Genomic DNA, 20946 nt, shown 5'->3' with positions numbered 1-20946 from the left:
ACACCATTTGTTTTCTACAAAATAGGACCACTAACCAAAAAAAAAAAAAAAAACTCATCGCACGCGTGAAGCGTGTGTGATGAGGCTAGTTATTCATTAAAGCCCTTGAGGATTAGGATGCTACCCGTTTTCTCATATACTTGAGCCAGGGGCGGCAGTACGTTATAGTCAAGGGGTTCAAATGAACCCCCTGACCCGAAATTTATAAATATATATATATATATATATAAATATAATATTTTTAAAAAAAAATTGTTTTGAACCCCCTCAATACAAATTTGCACACCCTATCCGTGTCCATGAACCTAATCCTTTTTTAAGCCCAGCTTAAACTCCGGAAAAATAAAGAAGTCCAACAGAAAATTTTGGCCTTTAATCTCAAAAATAAAAAGCCCATAAATCAATTTTTGAAAAATCATAAATAAAAAAAGGGCCAAATAAAACCTAAGAATTTGCAGCTGTTTAGCCTCTAAAATCTCTCACTATCCTTCTTCACTCTCCAAACCCAAAGGAAAAAGGCTGCCTTTGCTTCACACACACAAAATCTGCCGCTATGTAGCCTTCACGATCTGCCATCGTAGCCGCCGCTTGATCTACCGCGCTTGATCTGGTTTTTCAGCTCTCTATTTCTCTCTTTCTTTCATTGTGAGAGTGTGTTTATAGTGTTTTGATATACTTTTTCACTGAATCTGTGTGAGTGAATCACCATGTGTGTGTGGAGTTATACTGTTATGGTCTTCTGATTTTTTTGTTTGAGTTTTGAATCTTTGAGACTGAGTGTGTGTGTTTGGGGGGAGGGGGGGGGGGGGGTGGGGGTTTGTGGGGGTTATAGTGTTCTTCTGATTTTTGTGGCTAACCGGTGGAGTTTTGAGTCTTTGAGGGAGTTTGACCGTGTGTGTGGGTCTGTGGGGGGTTAATGGGTTATAGTGTTTTGGGGTTTTTTTTTTTTTTTAAGCCATAGTGTTTTGAGTTTCTTTACTGGTACTGTAAGTGTTTGGAATGATTTGATATAAAGTTATGAGCTTGTCTTTTGCACTTTGATTATTTGACTAAATTTGTGGCTTGTGAGTGGTTTTATAATTTGGTTGAATGTGACTTTTTTTTTTTCCAGAGAAAGATGCTGAACGTGATATGTGATGGTTGCTAGCTATGTGAGTGGGTCAATACATTATCACTAAAGGAAAATAAAAATATAAAACATTCAAAGAATTGTAAACTTATTAATTAAAGAATTGCAAAAAAATCACTTAACAACAACAATTAATATGTTATAGTGTATTAGAAAAAAATATGTCAAATAAACTTATATAGTTTGTTTTTTATTTTTTTGCTAGTACTATGGGAGATCAGTGAATGAATGATTGTTTGACTGTGTACATTGAAAAAGATATAGATCGTAGGATTGATAATGAATCTATCATGCAACGCTTTTAAAATATGAAACATCGTAGAAGACAATTGTAGAATTTCATGTTTTTTTCAAGTCCCTTTTGTTTTAGATTTTATATAATTTATGTTTCTTATTGACCCCCTGGACAAAAATCCTGGAGCCGCCCCTGACTTGAGCTAGGCCAGAGTCTTTTCCTGACTCGAACATACACAAACACAAGCATTAATGCATTATTACTCAAATAGTACATGTATTTTGGTTGGTATGTATTTTTTCTCTAGTGAGTAAAATACACATCAATATACTCTTTTCCTATTAGAGTTATATATAAAACAATTGGGTCTCTTGAATTTGGATGTATCATAGTTTCATAGAAATTGCGGGTTTAACAGACAATTGATATATATCATATTAACAATCAAAACATGATCAAAGGAAAAAATCTTTTTCGACACCACTTCTTCCTATGTCCATGAATTTTATTTGACCCAAAAGTAGACATTGAAAGACTCTTGTTGTATTTCCAATACCAACGCCAACCTTTTGTTTTTGTTTTTTTCTGAAAAGCAAATTAGAAAGGTTAAGCAAAAGCTTTCTTTTCTATGAGAAACTATTAGATTATTGAGTTCCTATTATGGTGGCTGAATGAGACATAGACTTTTTAACGTCAGAAATGACCTCCTTGCCTAATAAATTGAACACCACAGAAAGTATATATGTGATTGGGTCTTCAATATCAAATTTAAACGTCGGTGGCTTCACCTGTTCATCAATAGCAAAACCTTCTCGGGGAGGAAAATCAAATGAATGTAAATTATATGGAAAAATACACAAAACTTTCCCGTGGTTTCCTTGAAATCACATGATCTTTTTGAGTTTTTGAATACAACACTTGATATCTACGTAGGGTCCATTTGGATTGAACTTATTGTTGCTGAAACTGAAAACTGAAAACGGAAAATACTGTAGCAAAATAATTTTTAAACGTGTAAATAGTACCGTGGGACCCATTTTTAATATTTTTTAATACGTGAACAGTGTATGCATAGTGCGTAAACAGTGCATACACTGTTCATAACAGTAACTTCTGTCACCCAAAGTCAACAAATGCGAAAAAAAAAAAAAAAAAAAAAAAGGTAAAACGTAAAACTTGTAAAACGCAGACGCCGGATTCATCGGAATCCAAACGGCCTCGTAGTATTGTTTTGTGTGAAAACGCAATTCTAAGTATGTTTGTGTCATCATATTAGAAACGTAATTACCACTTATTCGAACTGATGTTTAATGGTTTTAATGTCAGGTTTTATGTGAAAATGCAACTCTAAATATAGATACATGTCATCACATGATAAACTTATCATTTATTTTAATGCATGTTTAACAATTTTCGTGATGGAGACTAGTAATTTTTTCAAGGGGGTTAATGAGCTAAATATGATATGAGGGGCAATTTTAATACTTTATACATGAAAAATTACCAAAAGAGGGTTAGGTTTTATATTTAAAATTTCAAAGGCTTTCATGTTTTAGAGATATTTAGGGAGTTCTGTGTACATTTTTTTTCCTTTCCAAATTATAATTTTTTTTAAGTGATTTCTAAAGTATACCTAATTTAGTAAAGTAAGTGTGTGAAAATTGAAAAGTTTGAATTAGCAGGAGGTTCCCAAAACAACCTAGCACGGAATTCTCCTTTTTGGTAATGTGAACCATTTATTTGTGGACTTGTGTGACGTCACTTATTATGATTTACTAGTCGCTAACCCGTGCGATGCACGGGATAGTTAAACAAAATTTATACACATTCACTTTTATTGATACAATCATTTGAAAATAATTCTAACTAATACCCAAATGTAAGAGACACATTGACTTACTATTTAAAGTAGCATTCTGAAGAATTTACACATATTGTGCAACTGAGCCTTAATTTCTCATCAACAATAAAAACATGAAAATTCAAAACATGGAAAGAAAATAAAAATTACAACAATTAATTCCATTATCTTTCATGCTATACTTTGTAATTGTACGGAATTAAGTCAACTCAATTTAAGTAGTTGTAATAAAATTGGCTTCTACTATTCTCTATTCTATAGAGATATGAACATATTGGATTTTTCAAACAATTACCGGTATTGCAATAAAATGATTTATTATTGAAAATAAGAAACAAAGAAAATCTTTCTATAGCTTAAGAAACACAATATACTAAAATTAAAGAGATAAAATTTTCGGAAGACAAAATATTATAGATAATTTTAGAAACAGATTATACACTTAAAAGGGTTAGTAATTTATAGCACTTACTCCCCACTATTAGTATACAGACACCAAGTGCGGTCGTCGTAACCCTTTGAAAGAACCTTCTCCAATTGGACCCTATCAAAAAAAAAAAAAAAACACCCAATTAACAAAATTGATCCAAAAGGGTCTAAAAAGCACACAAAATCAATTCAAAAAACAAAAATATGAGACAAAGTAATTACTTTTCGCTGCCAGTGAAATCGTCTTTTGTATTGATGTTCCAAACTGAAACACTTATCTCTCTAAGGCCTTCAATTAATGAAAACACAAACTTCTCTTGGAATACCGGAGTATTATACACACACACACACAAAAAAAAAAATCAGCATAACTCACTCTAACTCTATAGAAGCCTAAAAAATATAAAGAGAAATTAAAGGGGTTGAATTTGATATTTACATTTGGAGAGAGAGAGTTTGCAGAAACTGTGGCTTTATATTTTTTAACTTGAGAGAGGGGTAAGGTTGCTAGGGTTTTGAGGTGTTATAATGTTTTTATTTTTATTTTTTAAATATTGTGCTGATGTGGAAAATTGTGGTGCCAGCAGAGGCTTCAGTTTTATATATATATATAGATGAGAATTGACTTTTTTTTTTTTTTTTGAAAGAGTTTCAACCAATAGCGTCCACTCCTGATAATAGCTCTTTATCATTAGACTAAGACACCAATTAACTTTTTGGTGTAGGCGGGAATTGAACCCCAAATCTCTTATTTAATCATTAGAGATTTTATTAGTTACTAGTTGAGCTAACTGGAACTCACAAGAATTGATTTCCTTAATTTTATAGTGTAGAAACAATGACCTGTTAGGGTGAGTAGAACCATAATAATTTCCCAATTATTTTTGTACTTGTGTGCAATCTGTAACATTAGGGTCTGGACTAATAAATACATGTTAGTCTGCTCAAGTCGATGTTTATTGACAAAGTTATGGATATTAAAATATGAAATTTTTGGGACAAAGTTACTTTCAAAATATTCTACACATGAACCAAATTGGTTATATTTGTCTAAAGATATACTTATATAGATTTGAGTTGAATTGTATAAGTTTGTAAATAGTTCATATAATATCAAATTATTATTTGTAGTTTATTGATAATATAAATAGTCCATTTGTGATAAGAATTCTTATATTTGTAAAATGGTAAAAAATTTGAGTTATAGTTTTACTATATATGGGAAAAAGAAATAAATTAATCAAGTAGCTTGTGAACAAGCTCAAGCTTGTTTGACAAAAAATTAATCAATTTTAAATTTATAATCTTGTTTGGTGATGAGTTCAAGCTTGGCTTGTCCTCGAAATAAAATTAAACGAACAAGTCTTAATTTTAAATACAGGTAAATTGCAAATTGCATCCCTAAGGTTTAAGGGTGATTGGATTATACACCCTAAAGTTTTAGAATTTGGATTTTACCCCCTAAAGTTTGTGAGTGTTTAGATTTTACACCCAAAAATTATGAAACTTTAGGATGTAAAATCCAAAAACCCCCAAACTTTAGGGGGTAAAATCCAAACACCCCTAAAATATAAGAGCTAAAATCCAAATTTTGAAACGTGAGGGTGTAAAATCCAAACACCCTCAAACGTAAGGGGGTAAAATCCAAATTCTGAAATTTCAGGGTGTAAAATTCAATTACCCCCAAACTTTAGGGGTGTAATTTGTAATTTACCCTTTAAATACTTGTCTTGGCTCAGCCTGTTTACAACCCTATAATAAGTTGTGATTAATGAAACATCACTCTCATGTGAGCCCATAACTGAAACTACTTTTGTCATGCACCAATTACAACATATCACTTCAATTGTGAAAGTTATGAAACTTTTCATCAGAGAAACTTATTGTTAAAATATCAAAAAATAACCATCATCCAAAAAAATTTATTCAAAAAATTAAATATTTTATACTCACTTTGCTGATGAATGAAAAAAATTATTAGGTTTTGAAGTGCAATTATGCATGTGTGTGTATATGTATGTAAGTATGTATGTATGTATGTGTATATGTGTATAAAATTTTCCCCTTAAAATTAAATCCTAACTTAGCCACAGATTTTACACTTTCTTTTATGGTACATATACCATGAAAACCCTTTATTTTAAGTGGATACCTACGCTTTGTTTGTTTCAACATTAACATTTTATGAAAAATAAATAATTTTTCAACAATTATATTCTAGATCTCATTTTTCTATATTTGGTAGAAAGAAGCAATCTTAAAATGAGTTAGAAAATTATCACCTAACTTCCTTTATTTAGTTTCATGTAAGATAAAGTTATTTTCCTTAATTATTTAACTTCATGAGAGAAAGACTTGTTTTCTTTTCTAGAAATTTTTAGTGGAAAAGAACTTATGCCAAGCTAAATAAGAGAAGTTAAAAGATGGTTTTCTTTTGACAATTTTTTTTTTAATAATACTAAACACAAAAGAATGTAAAAATTGTCTTCACATAAGTTTTTCATTGAAACAAACAGAGTGGAGACTTGAACCTCTGCCCTTGTCCCCCACACTCCACAAGCATACCATCGCACCAAGGGTGTGCGGTGGTGAAACTAAAATATTTAAAAATACCTGATTGTGTTGATGGTGAGTACCAAATCAATAGAGAGCTACTATAAAAATTTTCCACCATGACACTCACGATTAATTATGTAGTAAAAACTTCATATCTTATTTTTTATTAAATTGATAAAACTAAAAAGGAAACAATCAGCTTATCAACTGACGAATTCTTTTTGAGATAATAAAATTACAAAACTTAAATACAATATTTTAGTTTTTGAAACTTTGATTTTACAATTAAATTCAACCATAGGGTTTTTTTTTGAGAAAAACCATAGGGTTTTTTTTTGAGAAAAACCATAGGGTTTTATTAATTAGAGAAACTATTCACTCCGGGAGCAATGCAATCTCCTTTCATACAATAGTGAGTTTTATTAATTAAATTCATAATGAAATAATGAAGAGTTTTCTCATTAATATTTTTTTATAAATTGTCAAAAATGTATTATTTATGTAAGAAATTACATCACAACTTCAGAAAATAATAAATATTGCCTGCCTAAAATAATTAGACATATTCTCCATTCAAGTACAAACACCCGAAGACTGCTTAGCAAAAGAGGCAAGTACAGAAGCTATTTATTCAGCAAAAAAAAAAAAAAAAAAAGTACAGAAGCTATCCTATTAGCAGTAGGTGGAATAAAGTTAAATTGCCATTAATTAACAGAATCCAGGAAGATTATAACTTCTAAAATCAGTACTACACAACTTTGACACCAACATCCAAATTCAACCAAACCACATCTTAGTTTGCCATTATTGGCCCCTACAAACACAAAAGGTGTTAAACCTTCTCCAAAATTAAAATCCATCAAAACTATTTATCGGTCAGTACAACAATTTGATTCAATTTAATGGGGTCACTATGCCTAACTTTCTCCATAATTTAATTTATTATCCAAAATTAAAATCCATCCAAACTATTTACAGGTCAATGCAACAGTTTGATTAAATTTAATTGGGTCACTATATGCCTAACTTTATCCTTAATTTAATTTATTAAGATTATGTTTTTATCTATTTATAGGTCAATGCAAAAATTTCATTAAATTTAATTGGGTCACTATGCTTAACTTTATCCTTAACTTAATTTATTATGAATATATTTTTATCTTGCCCTCCACCCCACAAAGAACTTGTACATGTGGAGTGGTGGTAATTTTTTTTTTAAGGGAAAAAAATGACAAAATTATGTATTTAAGTAGATGGAAAAATTGTGGGTTTTAGTTAACTCAATTTGTAAAGTCTTTTTTCTTTTAAAAAAAAATTTGTAAAGTTTTTTATGGTTGAATAAGAAATCTGAAGTTCAATTTTTATTTACACCAAAAACCGATTGATGTCTTGGTCTAATGATAAAAAGTAAAAATTATATAAACGGACATCACGGATTGAAACTCTATAAAAGAAAGAAAAAAAAAAATAGATGGCAAAATTTGTTTATTTCATAGATTACTTGAGGAACGAAAGGGTTAGAAAAATATTGTAGAGGTAGCTAGAACAGTGAATATGTTGGATACGTTGCCTTTTTGAGAAGTGAAACATTTTGCCACGACTAGTGCAAGAGGAAGAGGAGAAGAAACCTAGAGAAAGGGGTAGATTTCGTGAATAAGTGGAAACACAATACCAATTTCACAACCCCACGTAACAAACCGCCACACAAACTTTATCAAAAACGAAACGCACACATAGCCAACTCTCTGCCACCGCCCTCCCAATCCCATGCACTCAACTCACGCACCTTGTTTTTCAAATACATTCCGTTAGAGATAGATTCTTGGGGGACCGGTTCAACATTGAATCAGTGAAATTTTTCCCTAAAATCAACCATCCAAATTATTTTCATTCTGTTTAATTCCACGTATTTATTTTTGTTTTAAACTTATCCAATTCATGTTATCTTTTTTTTCGAGATTCGAGGCAACTTTATCTCAATAAGATATTATTTCAAGAATATTTAAGTCATATAATTTATTTAAATAAAATAAAATGACGGGATTTCTAGGCTAGATGTTAACTGATTTAATTTGTTGTGGCAAAAGGAAAAACAACCAAAAAAAAACACAAAAAAACAAAAAATATCAAAAAGGAGGGAAGAGAGAGATAGTGTCTTACTCTTTTATCTGGTAAGCGAATTTGACTCCAACTCAAACTGTGTATTTGTTTGGTGAGCTTTTTTGGTATATAAAAAGGAGGCTTCTCATACCCACTACTACTACACTATTCTCTCTCTCTCTCTCTCTCAAACTTGAAACACTCTCTCTCTCTTCTTTCTCTCTTTTTCTCTGTGTATTCGAAGATGGTGATGAACTCTCATTCAATCAGGAATGTGATTGGGATCATCGGTCTGTGCTCCAAAACCCCCTATAATTGCTCTTAATTTTGCTGAGAAAACAATTAATGCGCGCGTGTGTGTTTTTCTACGTTATGCATATATAGATATTGATAATACAAGAGATCGTTAACTATTGAATAAAAATTTTTGGTTTTCAATTCCTTTAATTTTATAGTTTTGATGATGATGATGATTTTGAATGATTGATTAGATGGCTAAGTTTGTTTTCGTTAATCTCTGTTGATCAGGAAACGTGATCTCCTTCGGGCTGTTCCTCTCCCCAGTGTAATTCTCTCTCTCTCTCTCTCTCTCTGCCAATTTATTTTTATATATTAATTAAATAATAAAAGTTGAACAGTTAATGGATAAAAAGTGTGTTTAGTGTTTGCTACTTAGTCTAGGAGCAATTGATTATTCCCTTAAATCACACGTTTCGCCTATATTTTATGAGATCGGACCCACTTGGTGGATTTTGGGGAGGGACCCACTTTGATGTCACAATCACACTAGTTACATGCATTATTTGGTTACAGAATGAGATTGTAATCGATGGTGTTTTTTTTTTTTTTTTAATAAATAATAATTATTGCTAATATTTTGTAATGATCAGATTCGTGTGTCCTCAAAAAGAATAATAAGTTTTTTTTTTTGTTTTAATTTTATTGATTCTCAGAAAAAAAAAAAAAAAAAAAAAAAAAAAAAAAAAAACTTTAAAGGACACATGGAAATACTTAACATTGAAAGTTAATGAAATTTGTGAAAACCCAATTGTAAATACCCTTTAATGAGTTTCTCTTTCTATCTAAAGTTGTAAGCTTGGTTTGGCTTAAATTTATTTAGAAAAAAAACTAAGATTACTATAAAATTATAATTTTTTTTTTAGAGATTGAGAATCGCTTTTTATTATTTTTCTTTATTATCAGATCATAACATCAATTAATTATCAATTAATTATTATTATTATTTGTAATTATAACAACTCTATACTAGATAAGGCTTAAAAGAATGGTGGGTTTAAGTCTTATCACGCAAATACACGTGTAACTCACCTTTTAAAAAAAATGGATGATACTGTATCATGAGTTGTACTTTCTTAGAAAAGAATATTTCATATGAATGTTTTAATTGCATTAATGACTTAGTGAATGTAAAAGTTTGACTAAATTTTTTTTTTTTTTTTTGAGATTCAAGTTTGACTAAATTTAATTGTATGTACCAGGCCAACATTTTATAGAATCATTTCGAACAAGGCCGTGGAGGATTTCTCGCCAATACCATATATTGCAACAGTACTGAACTGCATTTTTTGGGTCTTCTATGGCATGCCATTTGTGCACCCAGATAGTCTTCTTGTTGTGACCATCAATAGTGTTGGGCTGGTACTTGCGCTGATCTATTTAGCCATATTCTACACCTATGGTGCGAAGCAGAAGAATGGACGGGTACTATTTCTTGCATAATGTTCTTTTACTGATTTTGACTTCATGGAACTCTTTGTATGACACAATGTCTTTTTACCCACATTGTCATTTAGTCGAATGTGAGACACTGGGCATTTACTTAATTTTTAAATGTTACAGGTCGTATGTCTAAATAAAAATTCGAGAATAATAAAGTTTAATAAACTTGTTTAGTAAGTGTTTTTAAAATGTGTTATCAATATACAACATAATCATTTTGTTATTTAAAGGTGGTGGGGCAAATTGTTACAAAATAACATGCTTTAAAAAAAGTGTGGTTTTTTTTACAGCTATTCCAAATGGGCACATGATAGTTTAGCATAGTTTATGATTAGAATATTGAAGTGTCCCTGTACTCATCACTTCAACTAAAAAAAATGTTTCTGTGATCATCTTATAATGATATATAATACATTGTTTAAATGGTGCTTTAGTTAATGCAGTCCTCTATTTGCAGAAAAAGGTACTCCTTGGGCTTTCGGTTGATGTGATTTTCGCGGCGATCATCATCATCATAACCATGACAACATTACATACTACCAAGAAAAGGTCTCTGATGGTAGGAGTCATCTGTGATATTTTCAACGTTCTTATGTATGTGTCTCCACTTACAGTCATGGTACGTCCCCCTTTTCAATCCCATACCTTTAAAACTTGGGTCTATCTAGTTAATTACCCACATTTTGTTTTTTTTGAGTGTTTGATATATATATATATATATATATTGACAAATATTTTGTGTATCTTTCTCTTATATCTTATGACAGAAACAAGTCATCACAACCAAGAGTGTGGAGTACATGCCATTTTATCTTTCATTAACTAACTTCCTTAATGGTTCCATCTGGACTGCCTATGCCCTCATCCAGTTTGACATCTACGTGCTGGTAATTTCAATTTCTGCTACATAGTTTTATGGTTTTAATAAGAATTATGGCAATGATAATCATATCATTATTATCATATGCCTTGCTACTAGCTGTCTGAAATATTTGATACCTATTACAGTATCATTGTTCCCCAATCTTGTTAGTCTTGTATAATGTATTTTTCATATACAAGGAATTTAACATGAACCTTTTTATATATATTATTCTTGCAGGTCAGCAATGGCATTGGTGCAGTCTCTGGCGCAGCTCAACTCATACTATATGCAATTTACTATAGGAAAACTCCAAAACACAATGATGATGCGCCTCAAAAGCCAACTCAGATCCAGCTCTCTGGTGCAAGTGTAGCCTAAAACATTCTGATAGCTATGTGCCGGGTTGCTCTTAGAATTCATACTTTTGACCCTCTTAGTTTCCGCATCAATTTTTTAATCCGTTTGTTTTAGTTTTCCATCTTTATGCTTAGTTTTGTATTTTCAAGTTCTGGATCTTGTGAATACATTAGATGCTGTTCTCTTGGATTATAATTTTCTTAGACGCCTTGTATCAAATACAATGGTTCTTTGATTCAAGAAAGCATGTTCCCTTTTGATTCGTCGTGTTTTTGTGATGGAATTTTTCTATAATGATTGATTTATAGTATGGTGAAGTTTTTGTGACCAGCCGAAGAATAATGTGCCCCAATATTGGGCTATAGGCAATGGGATAGCCTGTCAGATCAAAGCCCACACCATAGGAGGGTCTTGTAGAAGAATTTTGCCCTCTTCCATCGTTAATGGGCCTTAATAGCACACTGAGGCCCAATGACCATTCTAAGCTAGTACACCACACCTTTTCCAATAGGATTTAGTTTCTTTGCAAAAGGAGCAACAATGGCTGAAATATCTTCTTTATTCCTCATAAACGATGCTGAACACAGGAACTAAAAAAAGTTCTCTCAAAATGTTACAAGTATAATGCTTGTGAGGTGTGAGGGGAAAAATTATTATTTACAACGGGAGGATTGTTGATGTGGTCCTTCCTGACCGATGAGATAATGTCATCTATATAAATGTATGTGTGAGTTTCCAAATCAGTACAAAGAATAAAAAAATAAAAAATAAAAATTATCAGATGATGTCACATTTACATAAATAAAATATTTTATTAGTTGAGAGGTCAAGGAGAACCACATCAACAGTCCTCCTGGTGGACCTAATAATTTCTCGTATGAGGGTAAAGGCCGAGGGTTCAAGTTTCTAAGAGAGAGTTTCACACACATATACACTTAGATTAGGTTATAGTAGAAATTCTATCTTGTATAAAAATAAAAATAAAAATAAAAATGTTATAAATTTTTTATAATTATGACCATGCTATAAATAATTTTAAATTTTTAATTGAAAATATCTACATTAATTAAATAATTTCTTTAAAAAAAAAAATTTAATCTCCAAATACTCATATAAAAAATTGGTCAACATCCACTGTTTCTAATTTTACATAATTTTTATTACATTTAATAAAATAAAAGTAAAATCTTTTATTGTTTATTTGCACTCGTGGGAAGGAAATTAGCAAGTTCACTCCTTTAGAGCCATTTGGATTGAAGGGGAAATTGAGAGAGAATAGAGTAATGTTAACTAAAAATAAGCTAATTTAGAACTAACTCTACTCTACTCCTCCTCCCCCTCCCTCTCCCTCTCCCTAGTTCAATCCAAACGAACTTTTAGTGACACATGGTGAATTCTTTGAAACGATAATTAAAATATTTTATTACCTCTTAAGTCTTAACATTCACTATGCAAGTGATGTCCCACACCATGTGTGTTTATACTATAGATTTATTTTAAAATATTTTGTAAGAAATTTTCTTTATAAGCTATTTATAATACTTTTTTTTTTATTTATAAAAAGCTATTTATAACACTTACATGTCATTATATTTGCTTGACTAAATTGATAATGACTAAATTAGTGAAGATAAAGACTAAATTATTTTCACTAACGCTCCGTTTCTTTCGATAGAAAACTTTGTGTAAAGATAGTTTTCCATATTTTCCAATGTTTGGAAGCATAATAAAAGAGAAATTAAAGGAAAACTATTTTCGGTCAACATAAAAAGTATGACTTATTTTTAAAAATTGTTTTCTATTATTATTTTTTATTTTTTGAAAAACAACGCTATCTCAAAGTAAACTAAATAAGGGAAGTTAAGAGGTTATTTTTCAACTCATTTAAAGTTGTTACCAAACATTGAAAAATGAGATAGTTTTATAGAAAAATGATTCTTGAAAAATGACTCATTTTCTAGAAAACATGATTGTTGAAACAAAAAGAGCCTAAATTACGAGTCAACTCTTTTTTCTTTTCTTTTTTGGCATGCATTAAATTTGGATTTGTCTATTTATTTTTTGGATTTTGTTTAAATTGCTTTACAAAGCAAAAAAATTTGAGCAAGAATGCAATAAATCATCAATGCACCATTTATAGAAAAATAACCATATATATCTTAATTTTCACATAACTAATTAGTGGACCACCTACCAATAATTAATAAATGTATACACCATATTAATACAATTGATATTTAGGCTACTACAACCTTGATTTCATATATGTGTGGAGTAATGCTACGTCTACAAAATTTTCATAACAATTTATAATAATTCCTAAGTGGTAAATTTTTTTATTAGTTTTAATTTGGTTCTACCACTAATATTACTTTTTTATCCACTAATAACAATTTGCCATATAAAATTTGTTATGAACATAGTACATAGTGTGCACACATGAATGCGTGTAATGTGCCATTAAAAGGAGTTAGGAAATGTAAATTGTTAAGATTAAAATGATTTGAAACAAAACAAACATGCACACACTCACACATTCATATATATATATATAACTATTTTGACTATCATAAATATTTAACTATTTTGACTAAATTAAATGCAATTACACATGCACACACTCACACATTCATATATATACTAGCCTCTAAGCACGCGCGTTGTGTGTGCTCAAAGACTCTTTTATTTTTTTTGGATAAAGGTTAATAGTTTGCATCTATTATAATTTGGAAATATATTTTTAAAAATTTTTCAAACAAACACAAAGGATAAACTTTAAATATAAGCAATAACTATAATTTCTTTTTTGAACATGTATTTAAAAGTGGTGTAGTGATAATGTGATATAGAGAAAATTTTGGGTAGGAAAAATAAGATAAACTTGAGGGGAAAAAATAAGAGTTCATTTAGTTTTTTATTTTTATTTTTTAAAAAAATTGGGGGTGTCTATAATATTTTTACAACAAATTCTAAGTGGTAGGTTGTTACCGGTTGTTATTGTTAGGGCAAAAAAGTAATCTTAGTGTTAGTTTCAAATTTGAACCAATAACAACTAACCATCTGTGATTTGTTGAAAAAAATATTATAAAAATATTGTAGACGTAGCATTTCTCTTTACTTTTATTCAGATAAAAAAGGAATAAAAAAAAGGCTAAATTTTAGGAAATAAAAAGTTGAACATTAATGAAAAAAAAAATTCTAAATTTTAGGATTTCTCTTTTTGAATTCAAAATTAAATTTGTTATATGATATTTATGACCATATTTCTAAGAGAAGTTACTCTTCATTAATGAAGGTACTTTTGAACCACATAAAAGATCAGTTAAAAGAGGGGAATTATTTTATATATATATATATATATATATATATTTATATATATTATTAATTGAATGTGTTATTTTATTTTATTATCATACAATATAGAAAATTTTACTTTAGCCTAATCTAAGTGTATATGTGTATGAAGCTCACTCCTAGAGACTTGAACCCCAACCATTGCCCCCCGAACCCCAACCATTGCCCCCCACACCCCATAAGCACTTATATTTGTGGAGTAACTATTGCACCAAGGGTGTGCAGTGGTATTGAATGTGTGTATTAAAGTTGCTTTACCTACTTTTGTTTTAATTGTTGCCAAAATAATTTAAGGAAAATGCTAACGAATGCTCTTAGGACATTGGTTAATAATCCAGTTAAAGAAAGTTTTTATAGGGAAAAAAAACAATTAATGTTTTGACAGCCTTTTTCATTTCTCATAAAAGTGGTGTCAAAACTTTCCTAAAATGGATTGTTAACTAATGCCCTAAGGGCACTTAGTAGCATGGCCCATAATTTAATACGAGTAAGAATGCAATGTTCCAATTTTTTTAAAATAATAAAGTAAGTATTCCAAATAATTTTTTATATAAATAATTTTTTATATAAATAATTTTTTAAAATAACTATTTAAATTACTTTGACATAAATAATAGTGCGCTATATATAAATAATTAATATATGAAAATAAATGCATTTACTCCATTAACATAGGATAATGAATTAATATTTGGATTTTTTTTTTTTTGAGAAGGGATATTTTGACATTAATGCAAAGTTCTAATGAGTTGGATGACTGTTGGCTCATATGTTAATCTAAAAGTTAATGTATTGTATGTTTGGGCACATTTATAATTTAAGAAAAAAAAAATCCAGATGACTCAAAGTTACAAACAAACTGGCAAAGATCGATATTAAATACTGCTTCGGCAAACAATTTGATTATAAAAAAAATACTGCTTCGGCTACTGTCAATCTTACCATTGCCAATACATGGCAATAATCAGCCATCATGGTAGTCATAGTGGCACTTTTAATTTAGCTAGACTCCTCGTGTGTAAGTTTTAAGCCACAGAGACCTTTATTATTATAAATGTGCTTTATCATATGACACATTAACATTCAAATTAGCATATAGGGGTGACAATTCTAGTTGTTGGCTTATAATTGTGTTGTATTGAAGTTGGGGGTATTTGAGTCCAAAGTATTGTAGCTTAGTGGTATTGTCTAGTATCTCTTATGAGAAGAATTAATATTGGAATCTTCATTCCTAAACATGACTCATTTTATAATTAGTTAAAATCCATCTCTCTTTCAATCGCATTAAGTTGAAATTTTCTCTAATAAATAAAAAATAAAAAAAGTCAAATTTTTTCCACCTTCACACAACTAAGGCATTAATTAGGTTAACATGTCACAATACATATAACATATTTTTATATTTTATAAGCACATAAATTATAATAATTATTAAAAAATTCATACAAATTTTATTTTGTAATAACACCAATTATAGTATTAATAGTATATGATTTAAACTTTCTTATTTTAACTAAATGAAGTGCCATCCGAAATTTTAAAATACATCATCCAAGAAAAACAAATTAAATTATAGGTTTTTTCTTCTTTGTTTTGGTAAAAGGGCTTAGAAGTTTAGGGTTTCAATGAAAAACCCATCAATATAATCATAAAAATTCTTTCAATTACTTAATTCTATATTTCCTTATATATAAAAAAGAATTTATATAATTATATATTTTAATTTTAATTTTATGTTTGATAAAAATAAAACCAGTTTATAAGGGATTGTACATATATGTTGCCATAAAAAGTTAAAACCAAGACACCCCTCCAAAATCAAAACCAGAATCTAGAAAAATACTAGTAGTTGTTATCTTATCCAAAGCGAGGGGATGATGGGTCTTTCATAGCCATCTCTTTGTTCTCTTACACTTACGCATACAAGTACAAGAGCCCCAAGTGACCAAAAACCTTAGCCCCAAGTGACCAAAAACCTTATCTGCTGTTATCCTCTCTCTCAGACACACAAACTGAAACATTCATCAATTCTTTTTCCTAAGACCCTGATGTTATTTGTCTTGTAAAACCATAGTGTGACATTCCATGGCAGCCATTATCTCCTGCCATTACTGTTCTACTCTACCAAGCTCCAAACTTTTCACCCCAAAGATACCCACCAACCATTTTCGTTTCCCATTTTCCCAAAACAACTTTTTGTCTCGGAGATTTGGACCCAGATGTTCTGCACAGAATCCTCACCAGAAGGTATGGATTTTGGATCTTATACCTTTTATTCACATTGTTGAATATTTTGTTTTTTACTGCATTATATTTGAATATTCAACCAAATTCTGAGTCTTGGAAATCGTTTAAGAATGTATGAGATGTTGCTTTTTTTTTGTTTCTTGATTGTGGTTATGTGTTATTGAAACTCTTTAAGTAGGTCAAATTGTAAAGCTTATGGTATGCATAGTTTTTTGCTTTTCAAGCAAAGATAAAAAATTTGTTAAAAAGTTGATAACGTGTTGCAATGATTGGTGTTTTTAAGTAGGACTTATTAAGCATTTCACTTATTAAGCAGGAAGTGAGGTCATTTTCCTTGAAGGAGAGTGCAATTTCTATAGCTTTGGCAGTTGGGTTAATAACTGGGGTTCCCACATTGGATTGGTCTGCAAATGCCTATGCTGCTAGTCCAGTTTTTCCTGATCTGTCTGTGTTGATATCTGGACCTCCCATCAAGGACCCGGAGGCGTTGTTGAGATATGCGCTGCCTATTGACAATAAAGCTATCAGGGAAGTTCAAAAACCACTGGAAGACATCACAGACAGTCTTAAGGTTGCTGGAGTCAAGGCACTTGATTCAGTGGAAAGGGTAAGACACTTAAAATGTTTAATATCCATAAATATCTATGTATATGTTGAAAAGAGCTAGAGTATAAAGTTGAGATTCAATTTTGCTTGAAAATGTAGAATCTGAAGCAGGCATCTCGAGCCCTCAAGCAGGGGAAAACTTTAATTATATCAGGGTTAGCAGAGTCAAAGAAGGACCGTGGAGTAGAACTTCTAGACAAGCTGGAAGCAGGAATGGATGAACTTCAACAAATAGTGGAGGATAGGAATAGAGATGCAGTAGCACCAAAACAGAAGGAGCTACTTCAATATGTTGGAAGGTGAGTATTGTTGCAGGTTTTTTTTTTTTTTTTTTGGGGGGGGGGGGGGGGGGGTGGGGGGCTGTAGAAATATAACATACAACATGCTGACAATTGAATGGCCGGCCACACTATAACTCAATATAAGAACTGGAATGAGCATTGAATAGTCTTATGCTTTCAGCAGTATTTAAATCTAAAGCTGTGTCTAGATGGTTTTAGGATTAGAAAATGGCTGTGCTATCTGATTTGGTTTTCAGCATTACTTGAAAATCTCAGGCTGTGAGTGGTTAACTTCAGATGTAGGAATTTCATAAACATATGGCTCTTACCATGTAAATTGACTTTTAATTGTTACTTTATGATGCTTGATACGATCATAACTCTTATGAAGATGATTTGAGGAAGTATTGCTGTTGGATAATGAAAGAGGATTTGTAGACTGAGTGCTGGTCTTCTCCGCTTAATTTAGGTATTTAGATTAAGGCAAACTATACTTTAATGTTGGGGTGGAGCTCACTGTTCATGCCATTGCTTGGTGATAATGGTTGATAAACGAAAGATCTTTGCTTGTTGGGTTAGATTCATATGACACTGGATTTTGGCTCAGGATTCTCTTTCCAGGGCCATCGTAATTCATTTATTTGATACACTTACCATTGATTGGTCATCCCTCACTTCCTCGAACTTTTATTTCTCATTTTTTAAGTCAACCATAAAGAATCCTTCCTTTTTCCCTTCAATTTGCTCAATGTTTAGCTCACCCAATTATGTAGTGATTGACTAACTTCTTGCCCTTCAGGGCTTTTCTCTTGTGTGAAAATAGCATTATCATGGGTTTTGGCCTCCAATACATATGTGATTTGTTTATTACAGCTCTCTCAGACAATGCTAAACGGCACAAAAGGTTTAGGTGCCAAAATAATGTCCAAGATTGAAAACTTGTTATGAAGATTGTTACTTAATCCTGTGAGGGAATGGTTACGAGGCTCATTGGATATGTGTGCAATTACCAATAAAAGAATTAAAATAAAAACTGAGAAGGACTTGTAAAAGTAATCCTCCTAAGATAAACTCCTTCTCATATATACCCTTGTCATTGACTGCAGCTGAGATCTTCCTGGGGCATTGGGTTTCTGCAGTGTTGAAGAGGATATGGTGGATGGCTTCCCGTATGAAGTGCCTGAAGAATACCGAAATATGCCTTTATTGAAGGGGCGAGCAACTGTGGAGATGAAGGTCAAGGTTAAGGACAATCCTAACCTAGATGAATGTGTCTTCCGTATAGTTCTAGACGGTTATAATGCACCTGTAACTTCTGGGAATTTCATAGACTTGGTGGAAAGGCACTTCTATGATGGGATGGAAATTCAAAGAGGTAACGCATCTCAAGTTAAATGCATTTGATTCTTACTTGTACCTAGGGGATAATATCATGTTTTTCAGCTACCTTGGTAAAGGAACTTTACTGGTTCAACTGCCATGCACACCATCATCAACTAAATTATTTTTTTATATCTTGGTTGTGTAATTGCACAAACACAGGCAATTTCACAAGATGTCAGATATTTTTTTACCAATGTACTAGCATAGATTGACAATAATCCATATCTTCTGGCAGCTTGCAAACTATCTTACTGTCACTTTTCACCCACACTAGCTTGCTCCCCAATCTTTCAATTTATACTATAACCAATAGACTTGACAAATATTTTTAACCATGCATCATGTTATAGCGACAAATAAAAATTTACTTATGTCTTAACAAGGCTTAGAAGTTCCCTTGCATTTGCTGCAGCTGATGGCTTTGTTGTTCAAACCGGTGACCCTGAAGGTCCTGCAGAGGGTTTCATTGATCCTAGTACAGAGAAAACCAGGACAATACCATTAGAAATCATGGCAGAAGGGGAGAAAGCACCCTTCTATGGAGCAACTTTGGAAGTAAGCTTCTCAAAACTGTCTGTGTGTTTTTGTGCCTATTATTACATATGAAGACGAAACAAGAGATCATAGGCGGTGACAAAATTTAAAACTAAAAGAAAATCAAATTAGACAACATTGCCTCAATATTTTCCAACTCTATTATAGTGCGTATTACAGAAAAAAAAAAAAAATTTGACGTAATTTTGATACACTATTATAGAAAAGAAATAATTTAAATACACTCTTTTAAACAGATAGCTCATCCTTGTCAAGCAAACTTTAGATATTGACTATGGGAACCTTGACTGACTTATGTTTCCCTGGTTTGCTTCAAATTTAAGTTAGTTGATTACTTAAGTATTCATAGAATTTTCTAGCCATTTGGTATATTACAGTTCAAATAGCTCTATATATATTAGATTGCATTATCATACTACCTTGATAGTGTCCCTCCTTTCGTAAAATTATTTTCATATACTTCAAATTTTATAACTTTCCTTTATTACTGTTTAAATTAATGTGTTTGCTAAGATTTGTTGGTTTCGGTTTTAACATGAATGTTTGGACAGGAGCTTGGTCTGTACAAGGCTCAAACAAGGCTTCCGTTTAATGCATTTGGAACGATGGCCATGGCAAGAGATGTGAGAATTTGAACTTCCAACATTACTGTTCTCTATGTCTATGCAATGATTTTGTTAATATGATAGAAAGGCTAACTAGATATTGTTTTTAAATTTTGTTGACAGGAATTTGAGGACAATTCTGCATCCAGCCAGATATTTTGGCTACTGAAAGAAAGTGAATTAACTCCTAGTAATGCCAACATATTGGATGGTCGTTACGCAGTGTTTGGTTATGTGACAGAAAATGAGGATTATTTGGCAGATGTTAAGGTTGGTGATGTCATAGAGTCAATTCAAGTAGTCGCTGGCTTGGATAATCTAGTCAACCCCAGCTACAAGATTGCTGGCTAATTACCTTTCTATATTTTTAGTATTAAATACTGCATATGAGAGTTAATTGGTCATTTCCATCAAATTTGTTGATGAACCTAATAATTTATGTGATTTTAAGTTTGAATTTTCATTCCAGGATTCTGGATAGTTTGAGAGAATTTTAGCATCTAAGTTGAGAAGGAATTCTTGTAAGACAGTACCAACGCCAAGATCAGATTTATTCCATATTACATGCATTCTTGTATTCACTTGTTTATTGATGGAATATAGTATCATCAAGTATTTGTTCCTTGATGACATAATCGTACAA

General features: G+C 31.2%; 2 protein-coding genes and 1 long non-coding RNA gene across 4 annotated transcripts; all 3 read left to right on the top strand.

Annotated features, from left to right (window-relative positions):
• Positions 1-268: 268 nt before the first annotated feature.
• On the top strand, positions 269-1326 carry LOC126707128 (uncharacterized). Its single transcript, XR_007648844.1, has 2 exons — positions 269-610; positions 1112-1326. It is a non-coding gene; the product is annotated as an uncharacterized LOC126707128 (long non-coding RNA).
• Positions 1327-8438: 7112 nt separating this feature from the next.
• Positions 8439-11534, top strand: LOC126714907 (bidirectional sugar transporter SWEET6b-like). Its single transcript, XM_050415318.1, has 6 exons — positions 8439-8600; positions 8839-8875; positions 9810-10032; positions 10508-10669; positions 10818-10937; positions 11153-11534. The coding sequence occupies exons 1-6, from the start codon at positions 8555-8557 to the stop codon at positions 11291-11293; spliced, it is 729 nt and encodes a 242-aa protein (XP_050271275.1). The 5' UTR covers positions 8439-8554; the 3' UTR covers positions 11294-11534.
• Positions 11535-16536: 5002 nt separating this feature from the next.
• On the top strand, positions 16537-20946 carry LOC126714906 (peptidyl-prolyl cis-trans isomerase, chloroplastic). Of its 2 annotated transcripts, none has more exons than XM_050415315.1 (7): positions 16537-16873; positions 17187-17480; positions 17579-17778; positions 18900-19135; positions 19556-19698; positions 20250-20321; positions 20427-20946. In XM_050415315.1, the coding sequence occupies exons 1-7, from the start codon at positions 16712-16714 to the stop codon at positions 20652-20654; spliced, it is 1335 nt and encodes a 444-aa protein (XP_050271272.1). In that variant the 5' UTR covers positions 16537-16711; the 3' UTR covers positions 20655-20946. The 2 variants fall into 2 exon arrangements, with proteins under 2 accessions (XP_050271272.1, XP_050271274.1); XM_050415317.1 differs by having other exon boundaries at positions 16547-16873; positions 17190-17480.

The sequence above is a fragment of the Quercus robur genome, chromosome 2 (genome assembly GCF_932294415.1).
Source record: "Quercus robur chromosome 2, dhQueRobu3.1, whole genome shotgun sequence".
Lineage (NCBI taxonomy): Eukaryota > Viridiplantae > Streptophyta > Magnoliopsida > Fagales > Fagaceae > Quercus > Quercus robur.
This window is presented reverse-complemented; position numbering and strand designations above follow the sequence as displayed.